Source organism: Lagopus muta, chromosome 7, assembly GCF_023343835.1.
Source record: "Lagopus muta isolate bLagMut1 chromosome 7, bLagMut1 primary, whole genome shotgun sequence".
Lineage (NCBI taxonomy): Eukaryota > Metazoa > Chordata > Aves > Galliformes > Phasianidae > Lagopus > Lagopus muta.
This window is the reverse complement of record NC_064439.1, coordinates 41,218,768-41,242,731: the sequence shown is the minus strand read 5'-3', so window position 1 is coordinate 41,242,731 and position 23,964 is coordinate 41,218,768. Positions and strand designations below refer to the sequence as shown.

Here is a 23,964-nt window from a genome sequence, read left to right as displayed (position 1 = left end):
TCCAGTACTTCAAGAGAGCTTTTAAGGAGGAGGAAGACTGACTGTTATACGATCTGATAGTGACAGGACAAGGGAGAATGGTTTTAAACTAAGTGAGGGGAAATGTAGGTTAGATGTTAGGAATAAACATCTCAGAAGATGTTGAAACACTGGAACAAGTTGCCTGGGGAAGCTGTGGATGACCTGTCCGTGGAGGCATTCAAGGCCAGATTAGATGGGGAGGCTTGGAAGAGGGTGCAGTGATGTGAGACATCTGCCATGTCCTTGTGGTTAATACAGCAGTGATGCCACCTCAGGAATGTGAGTGAGGCTAGGCCTTTGCTGAGGAAACAAAAACATTCTGGTTTTCACTTAGTTCCCCAGCTGCAAGTTTTCATAGGAAACCTCTGATACTGGTTAAAAACAGGTCATCTCCCGTGATGATTACCATTCTGAGTCAGAAAGGGAAAAAATAAAAACATCCAGTCTTCTTCTGTAGACCGGTGGCAGGAAGGAATTAGTATTTCAGGCAGGAGTTGTAGTTTGCTTACAAGTGACTTGCTTTTCTTGAGGCATCAGAAAAAGGTAATGCAGGATATAATGCCGCCTACTATTGATATTTTTATTTTTTGCCCTGTCCATTAGAGTGTGCCTCCTTTGTCATTTACAAGCTGTGCAATTTGTTGCAAGAGCAGTATATGAAAAAAACAAGGGATAACTGAAAGAATTAACAGAGAGATCAGAAAATATGCTAATGTTAACCAAAGCTCTGCTATAGCACTCTGGTTCTTTCCTCATGGCCCACTTGATCTCCTGATGTGGAATTACGGTGTACAAGAGAAAACAGCTGCTCTGTATCATGATTTCTCTTGCCATGGGGTACATGAAGCCCTCCTGACATCTTCGTTTCTCTGAACAGCTTGTGCTGCCCAAATAAAATGTTTACCTGCATTTAATCACCACTGCTTCCCTTCGCTGGTGTGCAGAATGGGTGATTGCATCATTGACTTCTCTTCGGAGGGTTTAGTAAGATAATGAATGAAGATGCTTGGGAAAGCATCATCTTTAACTGCAGAGAGCAACGTCACCCATTGAGAGGTCTGTGTCCTCATTACATCAAAGAGAGGATTAGGCCCATCCACATCTCAGTATTAGTTTGCTGATTTTCACTGAAGAATAGATGGGTGGAGTTTGTTTTACATGCAGAAATTCTTCACACAGTGGTTTAAGTGTCATGGTATGAAGGAAACACCAAAGTAGTATAGTATAGGGTTTCATTACCAGCATTTGAAACAATACTTATATTAAATTAATGGGAGATATTTAAAACCAGATAGTTTCTGTTTCAGATTTACTGTGGTGTTTGACAGGGAAAGAGCCTGTATAGCTCCGAGCTGCCAAGCATTTGGAGGAAATGTTAAGTTTCAGGCTTTCAGGAGATGAATCTGAGTTTCACAATATTTACCATTAGTGTCAGATTGCAGACTATTGCACTGTTTTCCATTCAGCTGAAAAGTTAATTTAAGAGACAAAAATGAATCAATTAAAAACAGTGTCAGATACCAAATCAATACAGGGAATCTAAGAACAGACTGGAAATTGATCCTGTCCACACAGTACAAGCAAAAATATTTCAAAATTGTTTTGCATTTTTAATTACCTGCTTAGAGTTGGTTAATGAATTCCAATCCTTTTGGAAGAGCTGGAGATGTGACAAGGTCTGGTCAGGGCATTTCCTTCAAATGATACATGTCACATCTTCAGCTTGAACTGTGGGAATGGCCAAAGTCAGAATCACGTCTTGATGGTTAGTAAAGGTAAGAGAGTTTCATGTAGAAGCCTACCCATGAACTGGGGAGGGATTTCTCCCTCCTCTCTCCTTCCCTTCCCTTTGTAATAGCACCATATCAAAGGATTGAATAGTTGCAAATTATTTCTTTTTTTCTGTGTCTTCAAAAAAACCAACATTTCTATGAATTTGCTAGTCAGTTCTGTTATTTCCTAGGGTTTATACAGGCCGAGTATTCTTTAAACACACACACTGAAAGGTGCTCCTGGTAGAGAATGATAAAATTAAGGAAGTATACGTAGGATATTCAGGGGAAAGCCATGACGTCTCTCCAGTGTAGTTAAAAGTGAAAGGGAGGAAAACAATCCTGACTCCTATTTATTCTCTTTATTCACTATATTACAAGTTCTTTATAACATAGAGATAGCACAGTTTTTTTTGTAGGAATGCTTCCAGTAAGTTTGAGGTAACTGTGTGCTAAACCATCTTGCCAGACAGCAGTGTACCAAGATATGGGCAGTGATTTTGCCTTACTGTCAGATTGCTTTCCTAAATACTGAGCTTGTTGCACTCTTGTGTTGTGTTGCAGTGAGTTCTGTGTAGCTGGAAAGATGTGCTTTCATTCCTTGAGCCTGACTGCTTCTCCTGAGTAGAGAAAAAATGTTTATGGAGGATTTCCCCTGGACATGTGGGCTTGTGTCTGTCTGTCTTCTCAGTTGGAAAATTCATTTCACAAGATGAATAATCGAGCTGTAGGCTAACTAGGAGAGCAAGCAGATGTGCTTCCTGCAGTTGGATCTTTTTTTTTTTTTTCTTTTTTTGTCTTTTCTCTTTCTTGGCTCTGCTACATCTCTCCAGAAACAACGATGAAAATACTCATCCTTCTGGGCGCAAAAAAGTCTCATATTGCTCTGGAGCCCTGCATTTTGCATTCCCTGTTTTTGACATTTAAGAGAAGCCCCAAGTTTTAAATACTTCAGAGACATCCAAATAATTGCTGCTAGGCAGTGGTTGGAAGCTCACTGTGGCTGTTCATAAAATAAAAATGATTTTACATGCTCACTTTGCTCAGACAAATAAAATAGGGAGGTCTTCACTGCAGGCAAAGTATTGTAATGCTTAGGTCTGTTTCATTTCCCAAGTATAACAGGGAATTTTAGGCAGTACAGCATCCTAGTCCCCTTGTAAACATTCTTTGTTTTACCTGGCATCTTGTTAGAGCTCATGCTTTCTCCCAGCATTTGAAAACAACTCCCTGGAAGACAAGATATTATAAATAAATAACCTTATTTAATAACATGGTACGCTTACAAATCTGGATTTAAAAATGCAGATGCATACTTGTACGTTTTGATTCTGCATTAATACATGAATGATAATGTAGCAATTAGACTTCAGGGTCTGCAAGTTTGGTCTTATCAACCTGTTTGAAACCAGAGAAGGCAGAACATCTGAAGTGAAAAGTAAGACTCAGAGGTGTTGTGGTAAGAACAAGGCAACATGTGTTAGTAACAAAATAAGACTATTTTGCTGTAGGAAAAAAACTGATCAGAAGATTTCAAAATATGTGTTTTTTTGTTTTAATACGTTATGAGGGATTATTTTCAAATTTTAAACTGTTGAATCTTTGATTAGCTACTTCTTTCCATGTTTTAGCCATTTTTCTTAACTTTTTGTTTTACCATGAGACTTGAAGGAACTATTATTCTCTTTCAAAAGTGAGTGATACAATGTCTGATCAGAATTTCTCTCATCTTGAGTTTAATAAACACCAGTTATAACATGTAGGCAGTTTTGTAGTTAAAACTGTGCATCAGACTGCTCCCTCAAGTACTTTCAATTTATATTAAGAAGTTCCTCCTTTTTTTCCTTTTCTTCAATAATCTCAAAAGATCCTCAGTCTTCCTCATGTAACACCTGAACCTACTGGTGACACTGGTAGGTGACAACACAAAAATGTGGGTATCTTTCTCAGTTCTGTGTCCACATGCACACATTAGAAGATAGGTATTTGCCTTGGGGTCTTTTCTGTTAATTCTCTACATATTTTTATTATTCTATTATTATTATTATTATTATTCTTTCTGTGGAAATCAGACAGTGCCATCTTTGTTAATTATTTGATGCCCACACTAATTTTACTTCATGCAGTGACTTTATTCTCACAGGTACAATGGGAATGCATTAACCCCAAGTACAAAGCAAAGAAGAAGAGTTACAAGAACTCAGGCATTGTCATCCTTAACCAGTGCAAGGTATTTGTGTTTTGTTCATTTTCTGTTTCTTTCCTAAATTCTCAGCAATGTATTTTAATGGTGTTTGAAAATGTAGATAACAAACTGGAACCATGTAGTGAATAGCAATAAAAACTGAGCCACGAAAAAAAAGTGAAGACAAGGACTTGAATCCTAAGCTAACTGTCCTACATGTTCCTCTTTTAATTTCTCTTATCCTGTCCCTACTGGTGTGAGTTGGCAGTACTAAACTCTTACGTCTGTCAGCTTGCTAAGTGGCCTTCTATCAGTTACCCTTCCAATCCTTCCAACTACCTTTGAATTGCCCTTGCTCCTCCTAAGCTAACAGCAGAATTCCCGTTGACTTCCTATTGAGAAGGAGAGACTGTTTCTGTTTTTTATATGAACTTACCATTCTGTATTCTTAGAGTAATTGGATATGTTCTCTCTTTATATTTTTGTTATTTCCAACTCCCAGTCTTCCTTCACCTTATTTTCAGTTGATCTCCTTCTTTTAATTTGCTTTGTTCAGGCAGTTCCATATGATTTGATGTTTTAGCAGTGCACAGTTAATTTAAGTATTTTGATTTCTTGTCTGCAGATCCACAAGATGCATTCTTTCTTAGATTATATAATGGGAGGCTGCCAAATACAGTTTACAGTAAGTGCCTTAATTCTGCAACTTCTTTTAAAGAAGAGAAATCCTCTTAGATACTGATTCATCGCTTTCCCCAAAGAAAGATTCTTACATGCCATTCTTTTGTAAATTATTAATGTCTTCAAAGATATGTATTATGCCCAGAAAATAAATATTGGTTAATGTGTCAGGATTTTCTTGCACATACTGATGTACTATATGTTTTACATCAATTACAATTGCATTGCAAAAAATAAAGGTGAGAAGCTAAGTGAGCTTTCAACATAAATTGAACACAGCAGTGTTTAAATAGATTTTTATACGTATCTGACTGATAGTATTGCCTCTATTATATTTTGTATTGTTTGTCTAAATAATGAGTCTGTTATGTGTTCACTGCACTAAGTTTTAAGTGAGGTTCCTCATAATTTATCTGAGAAGTTGGGTGTTCCCTTGTAGTGCGTATTGTATTGTACTCTGTGCGTTCTAAAGCATTTGCATGTGCTTTGCTTTGGGTTATCTGAGGAGATAGGACAGGGTCATTGAAATGAAGCAAAACAGCTGATAATAAGTTAAATAGATGGATCTGCAAGAATGGGCAGTGAGCATGATGATGAAAAATCCACTATCCTGTGAGTCACAAAAATCCCTAAATTATTACTGACTTCAGCGGTAAGTCTACCAGGTACAGTGTTATTTAAGTCAGCTTTCAGCCTACATAGAATCAGGAGGAGCTGTTATGGATATCTCTGTGCCTATAGCTCTGTTTCTTCATAATGTAGTTCACAAGCTGAATTTTGCATGTTTTACTTCTTTGTCCCTCAGTTGCACCAGTACCCACGATGATAGCATAGACTGCTTGTGAGCCTTGTTACTGTCCCCATAAATATATCAGAGCTTTTCCTGTGGGCACTGAAGCAGAAAGGTGCAACCTGCAGGGAAGATATTCACTGCTCCCTTGCTTTCTGCGCACATTATATGATCTCCTTTTTATATAGGCCTGCTTTGGTTAATTCAGGCCACTGCAACAGAGTCAACTTATTCCTTCCACCTTCTCAAATTTCCATTTCTTTTGATTGGAATCGTACATTGGATCTGGAATTTATTACAACTGTCATAGCACTTCTGTTGTTGCTGTTGCCTTAATGTTAATGACATTTCTAAAGAGTTCATGCCATGTACAGGCAGCACAATGCTGCTGGGATGTAGAAGGACACTTGTTTAGGGAGGGAAATGGGGATGCTAAGCATAGATTTTGTAACAAAAAAAACCAAACCTGTAGTATGATGTACCTGCTAATTTAAGGCAGTAGTGAGGGCTTTGGTAACATCATGCTGTGTGTTTGTGGGGTACTTTGTAGGAATGTAGTTTGTAGTTAGAAAGAATGTCTCTGAAAAATGCAAGTAAACTTTCCCTTCGCTTTAAAACCATTTATTAAGAAGCCTTAGTCTGCAGAGATCAGTAGTGCTGATTCCAGGCTGTTACTTTTATGCAGTGGTTATTGCAACACACCATATCTCCTATCAGACAGTGTTCCCTGCTGCAAAAGAGATGTTCATAAGCTGACAGTGCAAATGGGTCTGTAGTCAGAAGACATTTTCATCACTTTAGGAAATATAGCAGAAAGGATGTGTAACATGCATAAAGGGAACTGTAATAGAAAGATATATTGGAAAGATTCTCTCTTAGAGAGGTCATGGTATCGGACCAGCTGAGTCTTTGCTGACAGATCTAGCAAGAGATCCTGGCTGTGTAGGATGCTTTCAGTGTGTTGAAAATCACGCCTTTAACAACAATGTGGAGAAGAAGTGCTAAGAGTTACTGCTGTGTTATTTTCGTATTTAGATATGGGAAGATGACTGATACATTTGAACCAACATATTTAAAGATACACCAATAAAAATCAAATGCATCCATTTTAAGAAAGAGTCCTGCTTTGCTGGCCACAAGATGAACTCATTTGTGGGGTTAGCCTAGTGAAAACATACTGTTAACAGTTCTACAGGAGTGACTGTTGTTTCTCTGGCATATAGTGAGTTTTTGCATTTCCTATAATCAGGTCAAAAATGTAAGATTAAAATAATACCTGATTCATATTTTTAAGAAAAACTCATATTGTTAAGAAAACATTTGAACACCTCGGCTAAGATTTAAAAAAGAGAAATATCTATCTTGAAACTAAGCTAATGCATGCTGTTATAGGTGGACTTACCATAGGTTTCACAAGTTGCTGGAGTTTCTTGGTAATTTCTGGCAGCTGCAGCACAGATAGTTGTGTACATGCAGGCAGGTTGAAACCTGAGGGGGTTTCTCTGAATTTATTCAAGTTAGAAATCAAGCTGTTATTTTTTGGAAAAATGTTCTATGTGGAAAACTACCGGACCCACTGCTTCAGTGCATGAGCAATGATGAATAGGGAAGGTGAGGTTTGCAGAGGCAAGCTAGGACTTTCAAAGTTCCTTATGCAGCCCTCAGTAAAGTCCTTCCACATCAACTGCACAGTAAAACTGCAAATTGAACTCAGTGCAATTGTGGCTATTGAAGATGCGGGTATGGCAGGGTTTTGGAGGAAGAGCAAAATTGTAATGAGGTTTGTAAATTGTTCCCTCAAGGAGAATACAGTTTTCCTGTTGGTCTTATTCAGAAATCCTAGAAAGCAGCATCAGAAATTCAGGAAAGGGCTTCCCAATACGTGCTGATCATATCACAGAAAAATACATGCGAGAGTCTATGTTCAGTGGGGAGGATAAAGACTTTTTTAAAAGGGAGAAATTAATTTTTTAAAGATAATTTAATATTTGTTTTTGCACTGAATGTTTCCCACAACCTCCAGTAAGTCTTTTCAGCACAAAGCTCTCTGCAGGACTTAAGCTTTGTTTTTGCCCTGTAGTTCACCTTTAAGCTCACCATCATCTGTGAAATTGGGAGGGTTAATTGCTTAACACTTAGAAGACACTATGAAGATACAAATTAAATAAAATGAAATAAAAATACACCACACAGACAGTATTTACTGTGAGTACTGCTACAGACAAAATAAGTTTCAAAATCTGTAAGAAATGTCCCTGAAAGGAATTAAGAACTTTAATGTGTGGTTTCAGTAGGATTTTTAACTCTCGAGGGACATTTTTGCTGTGCAGCATTCGTGTCCTGAACATTACCTGAGCTGGAAGAATTTAATTAAATTTGAGAAACTAGAGGTAGTTTGATTCATTTTTATTAGGACATATTTCTCCACGTGGAATAATTATGCAGCTCATTCTTTCCTAATCATGCCATTTTAGTTTTATGAACTCTTATTTTATAAGTTGACGTATTCATTTAGATGTATTTATTGATAGTATCCTAATTCAGATTTGATGAAGTATACTGTTAAATGACCTTTGCTTTAAGTTTGCAGTCTCTGCAGAAAACTCTTTCTGGTAAAGATGGTTGGTGCAGGTATCCTCGTATCCTCCTGCCCAGAACAGCACCACAGCACATTGACTTTTCTTCTGTTCCAGGTAGCTATAGATTTCACTGCATCAAATGGTGATCCTAGGAACAGCTGCTCACTGCACTACATCCACCCCTATCAACCCAATGAGTACTTGAAGGCTTTGGTAGCTGTCGGGGAGATTTGCCAAGACTATGACAGGTAAATAACCACATTTGATAACGAAGTTGTCTTTAGACAGTGTTTTCACAGTGGGGAATCAATGACTGCCTGTTGCCAGCTGCATCAGCTCCGTGTTCAGTCACTTAAAAGAAATGACTACATGACAGAAAGATTAGTGTGTCTTACCACACTGTTGAGAGTGACAGTGGGTTTTGATTAGCTTCACAATAATGAAAGGTCTGGTTCTTGGCAGTTTGGCTGTTACATGTGCTAAGTTTAAAGTTTGTATTCAGGTGCCAAAATTGCATGTTTTAGTGGATTTTTCTTTAGAATTAAACTTGAAGCCTGTTCTTCAGATGCTGGCAGCATCCTTTCTGATACACTTCGAAGTACAGTTCTGTCCCATCCTACAGTAAAGTGTTACCAAGATTTCAGATTTGGAACTGAATTCTTAGTTATTTACGGTGCTTAATGGTCACGTCTGTCCTTAGAACTAAATGTGTGGTCTTTTTTGTTGTTCTCTTTACCTGCTGAATATTGCAGTCTTTTCCAAAATAAATATTACAAGACACTGATAATATGTGCCCACAACATGGTATTAAATAAATAAACAAATGCAAGTAATTGGGCCAAACATACTTTAATTACATTATGTACTTCTGTTGCTTTCAGATAGGCTGCATGTCTTTATCAAATTAATTGCTCGTTATTAATCTAATTACCAAGTGCACTTCCTTTAAATGTTCTTTCTTTGTTGGTGATGCATAGTATCTTACACAGTTATTCTTTTTAATCTCTCCACATGTAATAGCCACCCACCCAATGCTTTACCATGTGTAAATGCTAGATCTCAAAAAAAAAAAAAGCTATTTCCAGTCAAATTTGATTGTACTTCTGTATAAATTGTGGAGTGACTTAGTACCCTGGTTTGTATGTGACATGCCACACATGCTCATTATCCTGCTCAGAGGCATTGCCATTTGCACGGTAATGAAAAGCCTTCTCAAAGAACAATGGGTAGATCCCTACCCTGATACAAGGTCTGTAAGGTTTGATGGTCAAACTTGGTCAACTGGTCTGAGAAAATAAATATTTTTTTGAGAGCTGGTAATCCCAGTGATTGTCCACTAATTTAATAATTATTAACAGTAATGCCATGGATTAATATACTTCAGAATATGCAAAGGTGTAAAGAGCTGGTTCATGCATGCAGATTTTCATTATTTTATCATGTAAGGTGTACTTGTTAAGAAAACAAAAATGAGAAGTGACACAGGCACTTCTGTCTGAATATATTAATCCCAAATCAGGATTCTTCTTCTCCATGTAGTGCATTCCAATCAGTACGAAAAATACTGGCCCTTCTGAATATGAAATCATCAGCTTCATTCAGTTCTATTGTGCTTTAAAAAATTCATGTTGCTGGTAATCAGCACAAGTAAGACTATGAGCTATGGACTAGAACTGAACAAAAGCCAGAATTTCTTGTCCCAGTGCCATGTGTTTGACCCATACACTCTCTCAAGTTGCAACACCATACCAGTTTTCTTATGGACAAGTTAATTCAGTGGGGTCAGTGCTTTCTGATAAAGCAAGTGAGGACCTTTTCTTTAGACTTGTATTGAATCCAGTAAACCAAAAATGAAACCTTACAATGATTTCTCTAAAGTGGAAAAAGAATTAATAGGAGCAAACCCTCACAGAATAATCTACAGGTTCTGCAGAAGAATTTGTTTTGTGTGTAGTTGCAGCCTTAAGATACACGAGCATATAGGATCATATCACAGAGTCATTGAATGCTCTATAAGGTATATCTGCATTTAAAAAAATATTTAAAAAAAAATGAGTTTCAAATTCAATTGAAAAGCTGAAATGTATCACAGATCCATAACTGCTCCAGTGAGCTCAGTTATACTTTAAATGAAAGGAAATTTAAGGAAGATTTATGTTCCCATGCTAAGGTCAGGTAGGAGTGAAAAGCATGAACCTAAATGGTGCTTAAAGGAGGAGTGTTCATCATTTGTGCTGGCGTGTCTTCAGTAGGGTTAAAAAATGAGCCTGCAAAGATGGCAGGGCTGTTCCCTGAAGTTTTATTGTTTGTGCCCAGCTATCATTTCAGCCCAAACTATTGAAAATCCATTCAAACAAAATTTTGCCATAATCTAGGTTTCTGTATGTATCGTATCATCCCTAAGGAGCTAATCCTCCAAATTAAGCACCGCCTCACATTCCTTGATACAGAAATAATCCCTGCTTATCTAAAAACCCACTATCTGTGTGGCTCAGGGACTCCTGAAACAGTTAAATGAATAGTGTCATTCTGCATAGTTAGACATGAAAGACTAACATTCATTCTTTCATCAGCAGCATTCAGAGAATGAGAAATAGGCTTTGATTATTTACCTGATTGTAGAAATGCTGCAGTCATGCAGAAATAGGCTGATCTGATAATGGAAAGGGAAATGTAAAAGCTGTTAACCTGCACAAAAGACTTAATTCTTTTTACATGGTGGAATTATTTCAGGCTAGAACAGCAGTTGTCATAAGACAGAAGATAAAGTTTGTACGTGATGTAATCAGTGGCTTAGCAATAGCAAAAATGGATCATAAAGGAAGATCATTCCTTTTAAGGAGCTAGGCTGTAAAATATAGCTTTAAATTCTGGAAAAGGAAAAACGCATTAAAAACTTATTATTGAAGCTATTGTGTAAAATAAGTAGACAGCTCCATGGAGAAGAATTTATTTTAAGATAAATTCTTCATGAATGTCTAAAGAGGACCTAATAAAGCAATAAGTGAGACATATACATGTCCATTTAAACATTTTCACAAGCATTCTTTCTATAAAAAAATTATATCACTGATATAATTTTGCCTTGAAATTGGGCAGGTCTACTCAGTCTTTTTTGTAGCATAGAGAAACAGATTAAAATGATGAAAAATTATTGGGCACTGACGCATTTGATATCAAAAAGAACTGCTTCTGTCTTACTCTGTATTTATTCTTCACCTAAATGATTTCAGCACTGACTTCTTTGGATCATAAGTCAAATGAAATGTTTTCTCACTACCAGCAGTATAAGCCTAGCCAGGATTCTGAACTTGACCAAAAGCAAATGTGCATGTGTTTCCTCTATGTGTTTTGAGCAATGAGTTAACAAGAGTCCATAAGGCAGGTGAAGTTACAGCTATCTCCTTATGTGCTATGATTGCCTTAGGGCTTCTCTTATACCTTTACCAACTCTGCACAATCATTTTGGATTCTTCATTTTGGAGCCCAGTGGAGAACCCTTTAACAGAATGCAACTCATAGAGCATAGATGATTGCTGTCTTTGAAAGATTCTGACAGGGAATCTCTTGTGTAAGCACATAGAGCTGTCTATCTAGATACATAAGTATGTGTGTATATACACATATGCATGTAGAGCTATTCCTATGTGAAGATGGGGCTCCATTACAGGAAGGACATGGAGCACTTGGTGTGGGTCCAGAGGAGGGTCACTGAGAAGATCAGAAGGCTGGAGCATCTCTCCTATGAGGAAAGGTTGAGGGAACTTGTTTATCTTGGAGAAGAGAAGGCTCTGGGGAGACCTCATTGTAGCCTTCCAATATTTGAAAGAGCGTATAAACAGGAGAGAGAATGCTTACAAGGGTGGATAGTGAAAGGACAAAGTGGAATTGTTCTAAACTGAGACAGGGGAGGTTTAGGTTAGATATTAGAAGGAAGTTTTTCACACAGAGGTGGTGAGGCACTGGAACAGGTTGCCCAAGGAGGCTGTGGATGCCCCATCCCTGGAGGCATTCAAGGCCAGGCTGGATGTGGCTCTGGGCAGCCTGGTCTGGTGGTTGGTGACCCTGCACATAGCAGGGGGTTGAAGCGAGATGATCATTGTGGTCATTTTCAACCTAGGCCATTCTATAATTCTGTGCTTCTATGATATATATAAGTTAACACTTCACCATGCACTAAAAAAAATTCATGTATTTTTTTGTTATTTCATAAGTCCCTTTCTGCAGATCAAAGCCATAACTCATGGTAACAACAGTGCACACGGTTTATTAAGATGGCTGGCCCTTTGTTTTGATGGTTTGTTTTGCCAGTGCTGGAATACAACCAGCCAGCCATAAGTATAGCTCATCATTCATTCTGCAGTGATAGCAGTCTCTGGCAAAGGAAAATGGAATGAGGCTAAAAAGAGTTTGTTTATGAGGATAAATGGTGTTACATGCACAGAGTGCTAAGGGCTGAAATACTTCCTCAGTGATGATTCATTATTACAGATTTAAATGATGGTTCCATGCATGAAGCCTGTGACAGGACTTGCATATCTGGTCCTCAGTCTGAAATCTGATTTCTGTAGTTAGTAGCTTTTCTTTCTCTTCTGCTTATTAAGAATCTCATTATATAACATTAAATATTTATCTTTCTTTTAAAACCGCTGTCCTGATTCAGCAAGACACTGGAGTTTATTATCTAATCCCATCAAACTCAGCCTGACTCAAACAAACATCGAAGTGTTATGTAAAATAGAGATGGCACTAAGATGGAGTAGGAGTTTTTCTGAATTTGAATTTTCTTGTAAATTGTTCACCCCACACCCATCTGCTAAACTGCTCAGTATTTCCTTTATACTGAGATTTTCTGTGTGATTATTTTTTAAATGCTGTTTTATGTTTCTGCATTCATTCACGTGCTGGTTTAATACAAATCACTCACCAGCATAAGAGTTGGCTATTATGTGGTCAGATCAGTTGAAAAAGACAAAAGCTACATGTATTTTTTTCAAATGCTTTAAGCATTTGTTGCATTGGGCATTTCCCATTCTGATCTATACATTCAGCTTATGATTCCGAACATTTGTAAACTGATGCCATAAAATTGGTCCTCATTTTATTTGTATTCTAAATCTAATTAAAAAAATTAATTCTTCAGTCTTAAAAGTACTGCAGTTTTTTATTTGTTTGATTGCTTTTTCTGTTGTTCTTCGCTTGTTTGTTTTTCCAAGAGCCCTTGAAACACATGGAAATTAAATTGCACCTACTTTCTGACACTGGTGTCCTTTTTCATTTAGGCAGATGAACTCTAAATACTCAAGCAGATCCTTAAAACTGGCACCCACACTAAGATCGTATATTAACAAAATACCTGTGTAGGACACGCTTGTCTAGCAACCTCCCCAAAGGCCACTAATGAGCAGAGAGTACATTTTTCCTGCAAAGTGCAGAAATAATTCATATGTAGAATACCTATAAAGTGTTTAGGTGAAAATTAAAATTCTGGACCACATTCCATGGAAGATAGTAAAGTCCTGAAGTCAGTCTGATTTTGTCAATCGATGAATTAATCTGCAATCAATGAATTGCAGCAGTAGCTGATGGCATTCAAAACTTACTGGTTGTTTTCTCTTACTCATTTTTTTGGAGCTGAGTGCCTTCGTTCTGATTGAAAATCATGCTCAAAAGCTTCCTTCCTTCATACAATAAAGAGCACCTGAAGATAAGGAAAGAAAAACATGAAAGGAAAAAAGGGTTCATGGTCCAACACATCCTTTTCAGTGAAGAAATGGAAAAAAAACTAAGCAGTCAAACTAAGTCAGATGAAAGGTCCATCTGTCTGAGAAACACATCTCCTAGGGTAGCCAGGTGTGGGCAGTATATATGGGTATATATGATGCACCGCGTGCTAAGGAAGTTCCCAAATTCAAAGGTCAGTATGTACTTAAAGGCTGTGTTCCTGATTGAGGCTTTAAGTGGGAAGAAGAATTTCTGGAGTTTAAACCTTACAGTCTATTCTTTAATCAGAGCCTTGTCCCCAAGAATTAGTTGGCAGGTCATTTGTCCTGAAGCTGTTTCTGGGTTTGTCAGTGGATACTGAGTTAGCTTGGCTGGAGGGATCTGAATTAAATACCTTCATGTAACTTGGACAGAGACAAGGACAAAAGCAGAAACCTGCTCTCACTGAGATGGTAATATAATTGTAGTCTATCATAAATAAGGTACAGTAGTGATGTCTTGAATAATTAGCACTGTAAGCGACATTGAATTTTAATGAAATCCCCATGTGGAGTCATAGCTGATAAAATTTAATCTAACCGTGCAGATCAATAAATAAAAATATGGTTAATTATTTACCGTATCTCTTTATCATTTCAATTACAGAAACAACCTTTCCGGAGGCTGTTAAGCAAAAAAGCTGATTAACATATCTAAACAAGTTTAAAATCCGTGGTGGAAAAGACATGAATGTTTTTATTCAGTGTTTTGGTAGGTCTGAATTTACATACAAAACAAAGGCAACACAGAAAAAAAGTAGCATATAAGAAAAACTGGTAGTTCATGCTCATCGCTGAGCGTTCTGTCACGTGTGGGTAAATGTATTTTGAAATGTTTGGCCTAGAGCTGCATGGGGAAGAAGGGCTTGCTGATACTGACATCCACCAATCTGGATTGAAAACCTATCAATCTAACTGTGAGGGACCGAGGCTGGCACCATTACGTAGCACATGCATACACATATTTAGTGTTTGTAGTATTTGCTGACTTGTATCTGCCAATGGCTGCCAAAGAATAGTTTCTGCAGTCACCACTTTTTACCACAAGAATTAGCACAGGAGATGTAGTATAGCACCACTGTGTTGGGAAGGGGATTTCATAATGGTTTCATTTGTATGCAGACAAACTGACGTATGTATACATGTATGTATTTGCAGCTGCTTTTATCTGGTCAAGTACTGTCAGTTTTTACAGCTCTGCGTTTTCCTTCACCAATTTTTCATCTTCATGTCATCTTGACACTGCCTTTTCTGCCAGGCACTCGATGTGTGTGTCTGTTTATCAGTCCTGAGCAGTCCTTTCCTAGTTTCTTAGCAGAATTTCTTCTTCCTATGCTTTTCCATCACCCTGCTGCCTGCTATCAGCTGATGGGTACATCAAAACGATATCAGAAGCCTTTTGCAGGGCTCTTCTTTGCAGCCTTCACTTTTTTTTTTCAGCTTGAAATCTCCTCTGAGGAAGAACTTTATTCCTTGCAGTAGTTGATACTTTGCTGTCTGTGTGGACTGGTACCACCGTGATTTCTCTTTCACCTTCTCTTTCTGAAGAGAATGGCTTGGAGCAACAAACCCTGCAAGCTATATCTGAAATAGGAGCCCATCTAGTGATGCAGAGACTAGTTATTTGTATAAATAAATGCTCGTAAGTATAAATAAGCATAAACAAAGAGACAGCAATTTGTGCCATTTTTGCTGATGCCACATGTGGCAACAGTTTAGCATCTGGTACATCTCCAGTCAACACAGCCATTTCCTCAATTTCAGAAGCATGAATTTCCTCCCTGTATTGTTAAGGACGTAATTATTCTTGTCATCCACTCCATTGTGTTAGCAAGTAGCAGAGCTGCCAATTATCCCCATTTAAAAACCAATCAGTCCATAAGTGAACAGCATGATCTCAATCTCCTGCAAGTTTACTCCTTCACAGGAGCTGGACACCTTTTGTCATCACTTTACGTTTTGTTGAAAGTTGTTTTGCGTTCTTCATTTTTATGTTGTTTTGATTTTGGTTGAATTGCATCAGCTGCTCATTTGGCCACATTAAATCACAGTGAAATCTCTATAACGATTTTATCTGCTTATCCTAGAAAGCTCATTTGTATCTCGAGAGCATTTTATGAGAAATTTCTCTACCAACACTTCCTTGTATACTATGCCAGCACAGACCCATATTCCCCTCTTCCCAGCACACCCCTTACAGATATTTTTTGATTTTTTTTTTATTTCTTTTTTTTTTTTGCACAAGGAAGTCTGACCAACCATTTCCACTCTAATTTGTAAACAATGACAAAATGCTGTGCATGCTTAGCAAGGCTTGTTTTTCTTGTGGTTGCTTAATGCAGTACACCCTGAAAGGTGTGCTTGTGTTTCAAGAATGGAGGGATCCTACGCTGTTTCATTTGAGGTTCTCCAAGATCAGATCTTCAAGTTATACTGTGGGATCCAGCCTGCTTCCTACAATATTGTCTTCAAGTCATGTCAAGTTTTCAACTTCCAGAATTACAGTCTGTGTGAGAACAACCTTGTCAGTCACAGTACACTTTCCATATATGTTCCTGCAGACAGTTTGCTACAGATTTAAGGTTTTGGAAGCTACCAGGTCGTGCTTGTAACCCCTTAAGATTCAAAGGACTTTCTGGAAACTGCCCTGATTTCAAAAGTTAAATGTAACTCAGTGCAGGCTCTTGCAGCATCCTCTTCCCTAATTTATTCACATTCATGACCATTTCTTTTTCAAGATACTTTTTACTAAACTGGGTCATATAAATCAGGTCATTGCGATTTATTTGTCACCTAGAAGAGAAGCTTGACATTTTGGTCTCTTCTTCCTGCTAAAATCTGCTATTAGTCTATTTTTCCAACAAGTGATCTATCTCATTGTCATGTCATTTAGCTTAACCTACTCCTCTTTCAAGCTCTGATTACTTTTTTTTCTGTATTTGCCTTTCCCCAGTATAGGAATTTCCATGTTCACTTGCTATTTCTAACCTACGTGGCTTCCTCTGTTGCTTTTTTAGTGTTAACAAGTGGATGTTTAAATCTGTTTTACTTGGCGTTAGCTTTGTTAGTTATTTCATGAGTTGATGCCTTTCGTTGGTTAGCTTCAGGGAATTCATATTCCCCCCCCCCCTTCATTAGTTATTTTCTTCACAGGTAAGACAGGCACTTCACTCACATTCTTGAAACCCAATTACATGACAGTATCTGTGTCTCTGGATTCAGCAGATTCCAGCTCCCATAAGGTGACTAAAAGCTGTAATCAACAATAGCAATTGAATGTTAATGTCAGGATTTTGCACCTGGTTGTGTGGCATCTCTATGACAGACCAAACAATGTGGCTATTGACTTGCTATTGATTTGTGTGCTCCCAGCTCTCTTTTCTCAACAAGATGTATGATAATCGTTAATTCCTGCCACTCCTTTACAAATCACTGTGCAGTGTGGACTGGATTCCAGGCCTTGTTAGATACAGCACAGGTTTGAACAGTCACAGAGTAACCCGGCCAGAACCAGAGCCATGGCTGAATAGGATCAGGCACAGCCCCAGTGGGGATATATTGTGACAGTGTAGCAGTCCCTTGGAGAATACAGTTTGCAGGGAGGAAATCGCTGCAGCTGAAGCCCTGCCCTCATTCTGGCTCTGGCAGAGCAAGGCTGGACCGCAGCCAGCTGTGTCCCAGCCCGTCCTGCAGTAGTACAGGTGGATGCACAGGACTGCAGGTGAAGTGTGGATGGGCTTGTGTCCCTTCTTCTCAAATAGGTGGGGTTTTTTTTTTGCCCTATCCAATCATACAGTTCATATCCTTTATTTACCTTGCTCTGCTTGCAAAGCAGAAACGGAAAATGTTTAAATATTTCAAATGATTTCCGCATTTTCTGTGGGACTCCTGCTAATCCCTGCAAGCTGTCATGATTCAGTCTACTGGCATCAAACCCTCCTGAGTACTAAATAAGACACTCAGTAACATGATTCATTCATGTGCTTTAGAAAAGAAACAATTCATCTCATTTTCTTTCAGTTCACTTCTTAAACATGAAAGATTGCAATTTTAACTGAGTTTAGAGATGGCTTTATTTTGTTCGTGGCATTTTCTGTTTTTTCCTTTTTCCTCTTCCTCCTTCCCTCTCACATTTCTTTCCCTTTAATTCCCCTGTCATCCCTCCTTCCTCACATTGTCAACAATGTGAGGATTGTCAATCAAATGTGCATCATATGCATACATTTTGTTTTGGAAATTTAAAATGTCTGATTTTATCACAGTATGTCACAAGTATATAGAGTGGATCAGTTTTATCTTTTTTTCTTTTAAGATTGGAATTGAAAATGAAAGACGTAGTAATTGATTTTGCTCTGTCCTGCATAGTACTTTAAAAATATCTTCCTGGCAATTCTGATCTAAATCCAAAACCAAAATTACAAGTGACAGTTTCATATCCAGGGACCCTAATCAGGTCTGTTCATTGCAAGAATTTCAAAGAGCTGTAAATTTAAGACTCTTGGTCAGTTTAAGCCAAAAGTGATTTTTATGTGTGTGTTGCTTTTTTATTCCTCGTGTTTCTTTCTTCCTTTTTTTTTTCTTAAGCTGTATCTTTAGCACCACTGCTGCAACTGTGTCACTCCACCATACTGAGCATGTTTTCATGCTGAGGCTCTTCAAGTAATATCAAGGAATCATAGAATCATAGAATGGCTTGGGTTGGAAGGGACCTTTAAGACAATCTGGTTCCAACCCCCTTACTGTAAGCAGGTACACTTGCCTCTAGACCCACTAGACCCAGGTTGCTCAAAGCCCCTTCCAGCCTGGCCTTAAATGCTTCCAAGGAGGGAGCATTCACAACCTCACTGGGCAACCTGTTCCAGTGTCTCACCACCCACACAGTAAAGAATTTCTTCTTGATATCTAGTCTAAATCTACCCTCTTCTAGTTTAAAGCCATCTCCCCTCATCCTTTTACTACCTGCCCTTCTAAACAGTCCCTTCTGGCTTTCCTGTAGGCCCCATTCAGGTACTGGAAGGCTGCTGTATGGTCTCTTTGGAGCATATTACTTGCTGTGTTAACTTCAAGAGCTTAAAGCTAAGCACATGTGTAACTACAGACAAAAGGGCTTCCATGAACACCAGCAAGATGAGTCCCAAGCTACTATGACAGCTAGCTAGAAGTTCATTTTTTCAGAATAAATAAATGGCATGTACAAAGTCTTAGGGCATTTTTTCCCTGTACATTTACTCTGTACAATTAATAGATTAGATTTCCAGCAACACTGATGAATATCCAGCTCTTACGTGCAACAGCACCTGGGCCAGCACCTTAGGAGGAAGTTGCAGAAGACTCTCTAATGTCTGATTTTAAAATAATTTCATCCAGTGGAAGAATTTCTGCTCAGTTCTTTTTGTAACCAGGTAAAGTAAATTGTCATAATAAAGCTGAACTCTAGATATGCTACTGTAGGTCAGAGAACACCTGTGGTTAACAAGACATGATTTTTTAAATGTTCATTATTTTATCTCCCTATCCTTAAAGAGAGTCTTACCTCCCAGTAATACTAGGCTTCCTGGTGAAGCAGCAGAAGGTATCATTATCTGTATCACTTATGATTTACAAAACCTTACTATTTCCTTCTTTTATTCTTTTCTCCTGTGTGTGCAGTACAGATCACTGAGATCTCTCTCCTGTGTGCCCTATTAATGTATTGATTTGTCACTGTGTCTCCTGTGGTTCACCTAGATAGCTTGAAGGGTAGGTGACTAAAGCTGAGCATTATTCCAAAAGGATAATGCAGGATATTATCAGAAGCCATTCTATGCTGTGCATTATGCTATATTTAAGGTGTTACTCGGAGACTTCAGCTGGTTATATTTCTGTTTGGAAGACTCTAGTCTTTGTGCCCTGACAATTCCTTCTGTGTGCATTAATTTACATTTACCAATATGAGCAGTGAACATGAACTCTGTCCCTGATTTTACATTCAGGCTGTAATTTACATTTGCTCAGTGTTTGATGTCTTTTTGACAGGAAAATGCATCACAAGTCATGTACATCTTTGCATGGCTAGTCACAGTCCTTACATAACAAGGTATGAAAGTTGAGATCCAGATGCTTTTGCTTTTCTCATCTTCATGTCAAGTACTTAAGCTTTTTGAAAATTATGGCAGCCAGGAGAACCCAGGCTGCAGGAGGTATTGCTCAGCGTTCTCTCTGCATTGCTGCAGAACAGAAAAGATGGAGCTGCAGATACAAGAGTCCCTATACTTTTTTTTACACTCAAGAGATATTGCAGTACAAATGTATGAGTTGAGGCATCTCCCAACTGGGTAATTGCTGCCAGCATAGCTTTCTGGATTGCTGTATTGAACATGGACGCTTACATTCTCAGTAAAACTCTTTTTAGTCTTCATTTTGCTCTCACCTAAAATCAATTAATTTGCAGCTCCACAGGGTTTGCTTCTTTAATCCAACCATGGCTCAATCATTGATGTAAAACAAGGTTTTTTTCTGCCCTCGGACTCTTTTCTAATGTCTTCCTATTTCTTGCCCTCTAAGTGCAAGCCTGAATTCTCATCTGTATCTATTTATAAGGGCTTCCCTGCTTCCGGGAGCGCTTAATCAAAGAGAAAGCTATCAGCAGGTGGTTAGCATCAAATGTCAGCAGCTTCTTTGTTCCTGACATCTCTTGGAAAAAAATGTTTCATTACCATGCAAATCATGTTAGTCCTCCTTTCCAAGATCCATTATCACACAGTGTAACATATGGTACACAGGACTGCGCTCCCAGGATTTATGTGGCAACTAAATTTCTTAGCAGAACAACAATTGTGAGAGCTAAGCCATCAGATGGCAATAATTACTGTTTCCCATTTCTCAGTGATCTGCTGAATATTTCTCTATCTGGTGGTAGCAACTAATAACTCATTGCGGGGGTGGGTGGACAATGTTATGTCTCCTTCCTTTTAAACTCTCCCATTTATCCTTCACTTGTATCAGAAATGTCACAATGCTCCTCGCAGGCTATACCAGACAGAATGGCTTGGCAGTTTTAACGATGTTGTTCTCTGTTGTGGGTATGTCTGGGAAGTGTGTTACTCACGTGTTACTTGGTGTGGCAATGTCTTGAACTGCACAAAGTCAGTTGAACCTGCTGCCTCTTCCTGGAAACCTTGGAAAGTGCAAATTATGTGTGGAAAGTGCCAAGAATGGTGATAGGAATCCAACTTTTCCAAGAGCCCTGAAACCCTGTAAGTAGAATCAGATAAATGTAGGAGAGATTTGATTCATCAGAGCAGTGGAGTACACTTCCATGATTTCAGTGGTGCTTCAGGATGTATTTGGAGTTAAGCATATGTTTGGGTGGATTGTTAACTTCAAGTGTGTGATGGAGTGCTTTGCTGACTCAAGGACGAGACATTCCTTACAGCTTGTTGTTTTCCACATTGCCATCTGGGAAGAGGAAACTTGACAGGACGTGGGCTGTGTGAGACATTACTGCATTTCTGAAAGGGTATTAACAGACCTGAAGCTTCCAGATCCTCTGAATCAGGATTTTTGTCTCTACGGATTTGTTTGGGGTGGAACAACCTCAGCACAGTGTTTGAAAGCAAATTTACCGTGCCACAGCATTTGCTAGGTTATCAGTTAGTATATCCAAATTAAAATAATTTCATGTTTTAGCGAGAGTACTAGTGATGCACATGGTATAGATGGAAAGCCTCACAGACCCAGCAGGTTTCTGGGGCTAAATTTTTAGATATTTTAGGAATTCTGTTTTGCACACAGACAACTGTAAGAGTTCACATTTGCAAACACTTTTAATTAGAGTCATCTCTTCACTAAACTCATTTTCTGAGCTGGGGGAGCACATCCACATTTGTGTGAAATCAGTCTGTTTTCACCGTCTGTTAGACAGCTCACTCTCACTATCTCACTGCAGCCAGATAGTATAGAAGAAGAGGTAATATGGACCTACAGTTGCACTTGTGGGAGAAGTGCAAGATATCTCAATTCGTCGTTATTCTCCAGGTGCTTTTAACGTCCCAGAATACGGGATGGTCACCTGAAAAACGTCCAATATGATTTCTCCATCTGGTCAGCATAAACCCCTCCTTCTCTAATACTGTACCATCCCGTTCTGCCATGTAACACTCTTGACCTAAAAGCCTTTTCTGTGCTGCTTTGCATTTTTGATGAAAACTGATGGGAGAGTAAATGTTTATTGCTGCAAAATGCATTTCTTTGTGAGAACTCTTCTTTTCTTTATTCTTTTCCAGTGACAAAATGTTCCCAGCCTTCGGATTTGGAGCAAGAATACCCCCAGAATACAAAGTAGGTGAATAAGAGAAATTTTCTCGTTTTCTTCATCTATGGTGCATAAGATAAGGGAGAAGAGGGAGAAGTGCAGGTTGAGGGCTGGGGGAAGCGTGTTGTCTCTCACCTGGTTTTCTCATTAAGTAATACCTCACTGAAACCAGAAATCAAAATTAGAAGAGGTACGTTTTACTGAAAATATTTAATATTAACAAAACTTTGTTAATGGATGTTAGCCTGCTAAAGAGGACTGAATGTTTGAATAGTGCTCAACAACCATATTTTGAAGGTTTGTGGGCCTTGATTTGACGAAACTAATTTTTGTAGGAAGGAATTCAGTGAATGGCCTAGTGCCTTTGCTTTGTGGTTTAGAGACTGAATGTCTTCCTGGAAAAACAGACTTCAGAAGATTTTTGCTCGGTACCAAATTTCTGTTCCATAGTGGACATCCTCAAAACCAGGAAGAAAAATAGAAGAGCATATTCATGCTAAAAAGAAGGATCATCCAACAGAAAAAAGGGCTAGGGAGAAATAGGCAGTTCAAACCCTGTGTTGCACATGTAGAGACAGAATAGGCAGAATAGTGGTTCTGCACAAGTAACCGAAGACTGGCTGGGGTTCTGCAACTCAGATACTGTCTGCAAAAAAAAAAGCAGAACTCGACTCCTGATGGTGCAGACTTCATCCAGTATTCCCAAGTTGCTGAAAGTTGCTTCTTTCAGCTGTGGCTGCACCAGGGAAGTGAACACTAGCTGAATGGGAATAACTGTCTGCAGAGATGGGTTATATGTTATTTAGTGTTATAAAGTGTGAATCAGTAGAAGGAAAAAAAAATGTACGTGTCCTCATGGCTTGTGGATCTGATATCTGCATGAAATTCCAGTAGTGATGTGCAGCAAATTTGATAGGTGTCTTGCAAATGAGTGTCTAAGATTAGTCAACTAGTCATGAGTTTTGCTGTGCCATGTTCCTGAAAAGGAACACCAGTGTTAATGCTTTCCAAAAATCAGAGACATCAGACAGTTTCCAGGACTTTGATACAGATTTGAATGTGGTATATGCACAGAGAACATCTATATCTGTTTGCATATCTATTTCAACTAGGAGGTGATAATCACCTGTGCTATATAAGGGGAAGTGTTTTAGAAAATAAGAGTGCTTAGGAGCCAGACACATTAGTAAAACACAAGGACTGCTTATCAAATGTACATTCCTTTGCCACAAATATGTACGTCTCTACCTGCGTTTGTATGGCAGTGCTCACTGAAAGAGCTGATCTATATGTCACAACTAGATTGCCCTCTTGAGCCCACTCTGGACCATTCCTGATAAAGCCATGCACTGTTGTGTTTATCCTAAACGAAGGTACTAACCTGGTGGTGTGACAGAGGCTAGATGTTCCACCATCTGTGAGATGACCATCATTGTGTGAGGGAGAGCTTGCCATGCTTTCAGCTGCTGAAAGCCATACTTGCCTCAAGGACTGCTCGAAGAACTATGTTTTTGTGCCAGCTGAGGTATTTTCACTGGTTTGCTGGAGATAGCTGTGGAGTAAAATTCACAGCTCCTTTCTTAACCAAAGTGATCGGATTGTGACATTGATATGTTGGGTCATATCAGCATAATGGCAACATACTGAATTTGTTAGACCCAAGCAACTGTCTCCTCATTTAATTGAGAAGCGTTTCAGGTGCCAGATAAAAGATGTATGTCTGGCTAGAAAGTGATTTCAGAGGTACTTTGTAACCAAATATCCCTACAATCACCATCACCAAAACTGATCTGATGCTTGGGAAGAGCTAGTGTAAGGATACATTTCCTCATAAATACTCTTAAGAAAGTGAGATACTTGGACAATTTAGTTGCCCCAATC

At 38.6% G+C, this 23,964-nt stretch overlaps 1 protein-coding gene across 7 annotated transcripts in view; it reads left to right on the top strand.

The window, feature by feature from the left end:
• The window catches only part of CPNE4 (copine 4), a 269,020-nt gene that overhangs the window by 224,420 nt on the left and 20,636 nt on the right, over nucleotides 1-23,964 (top strand). For all 7 annotated transcript variants that reach the window (XM_048951294.1, XM_048951295.1, XM_048951292.1 and 4 more), the window contains 4 exons: nucleotides 3,937-4,023; nucleotides 4,604-4,663; nucleotides 8,143-8,276; nucleotides 22,055-22,109. In XM_048951294.1, the coding sequence (XP_048807251.1) occupies nucleotides 3,937-4,023; nucleotides 4,604-4,663; nucleotides 8,143-8,276; nucleotides 22,055-22,109 (336 nt within the window). The remainder of the gene's footprint in view (nucleotides 1-3,936; nucleotides 4,024-4,603; nucleotides 4,664-8,142; nucleotides 8,277-22,054; nucleotides 22,110-23,964) is intronic.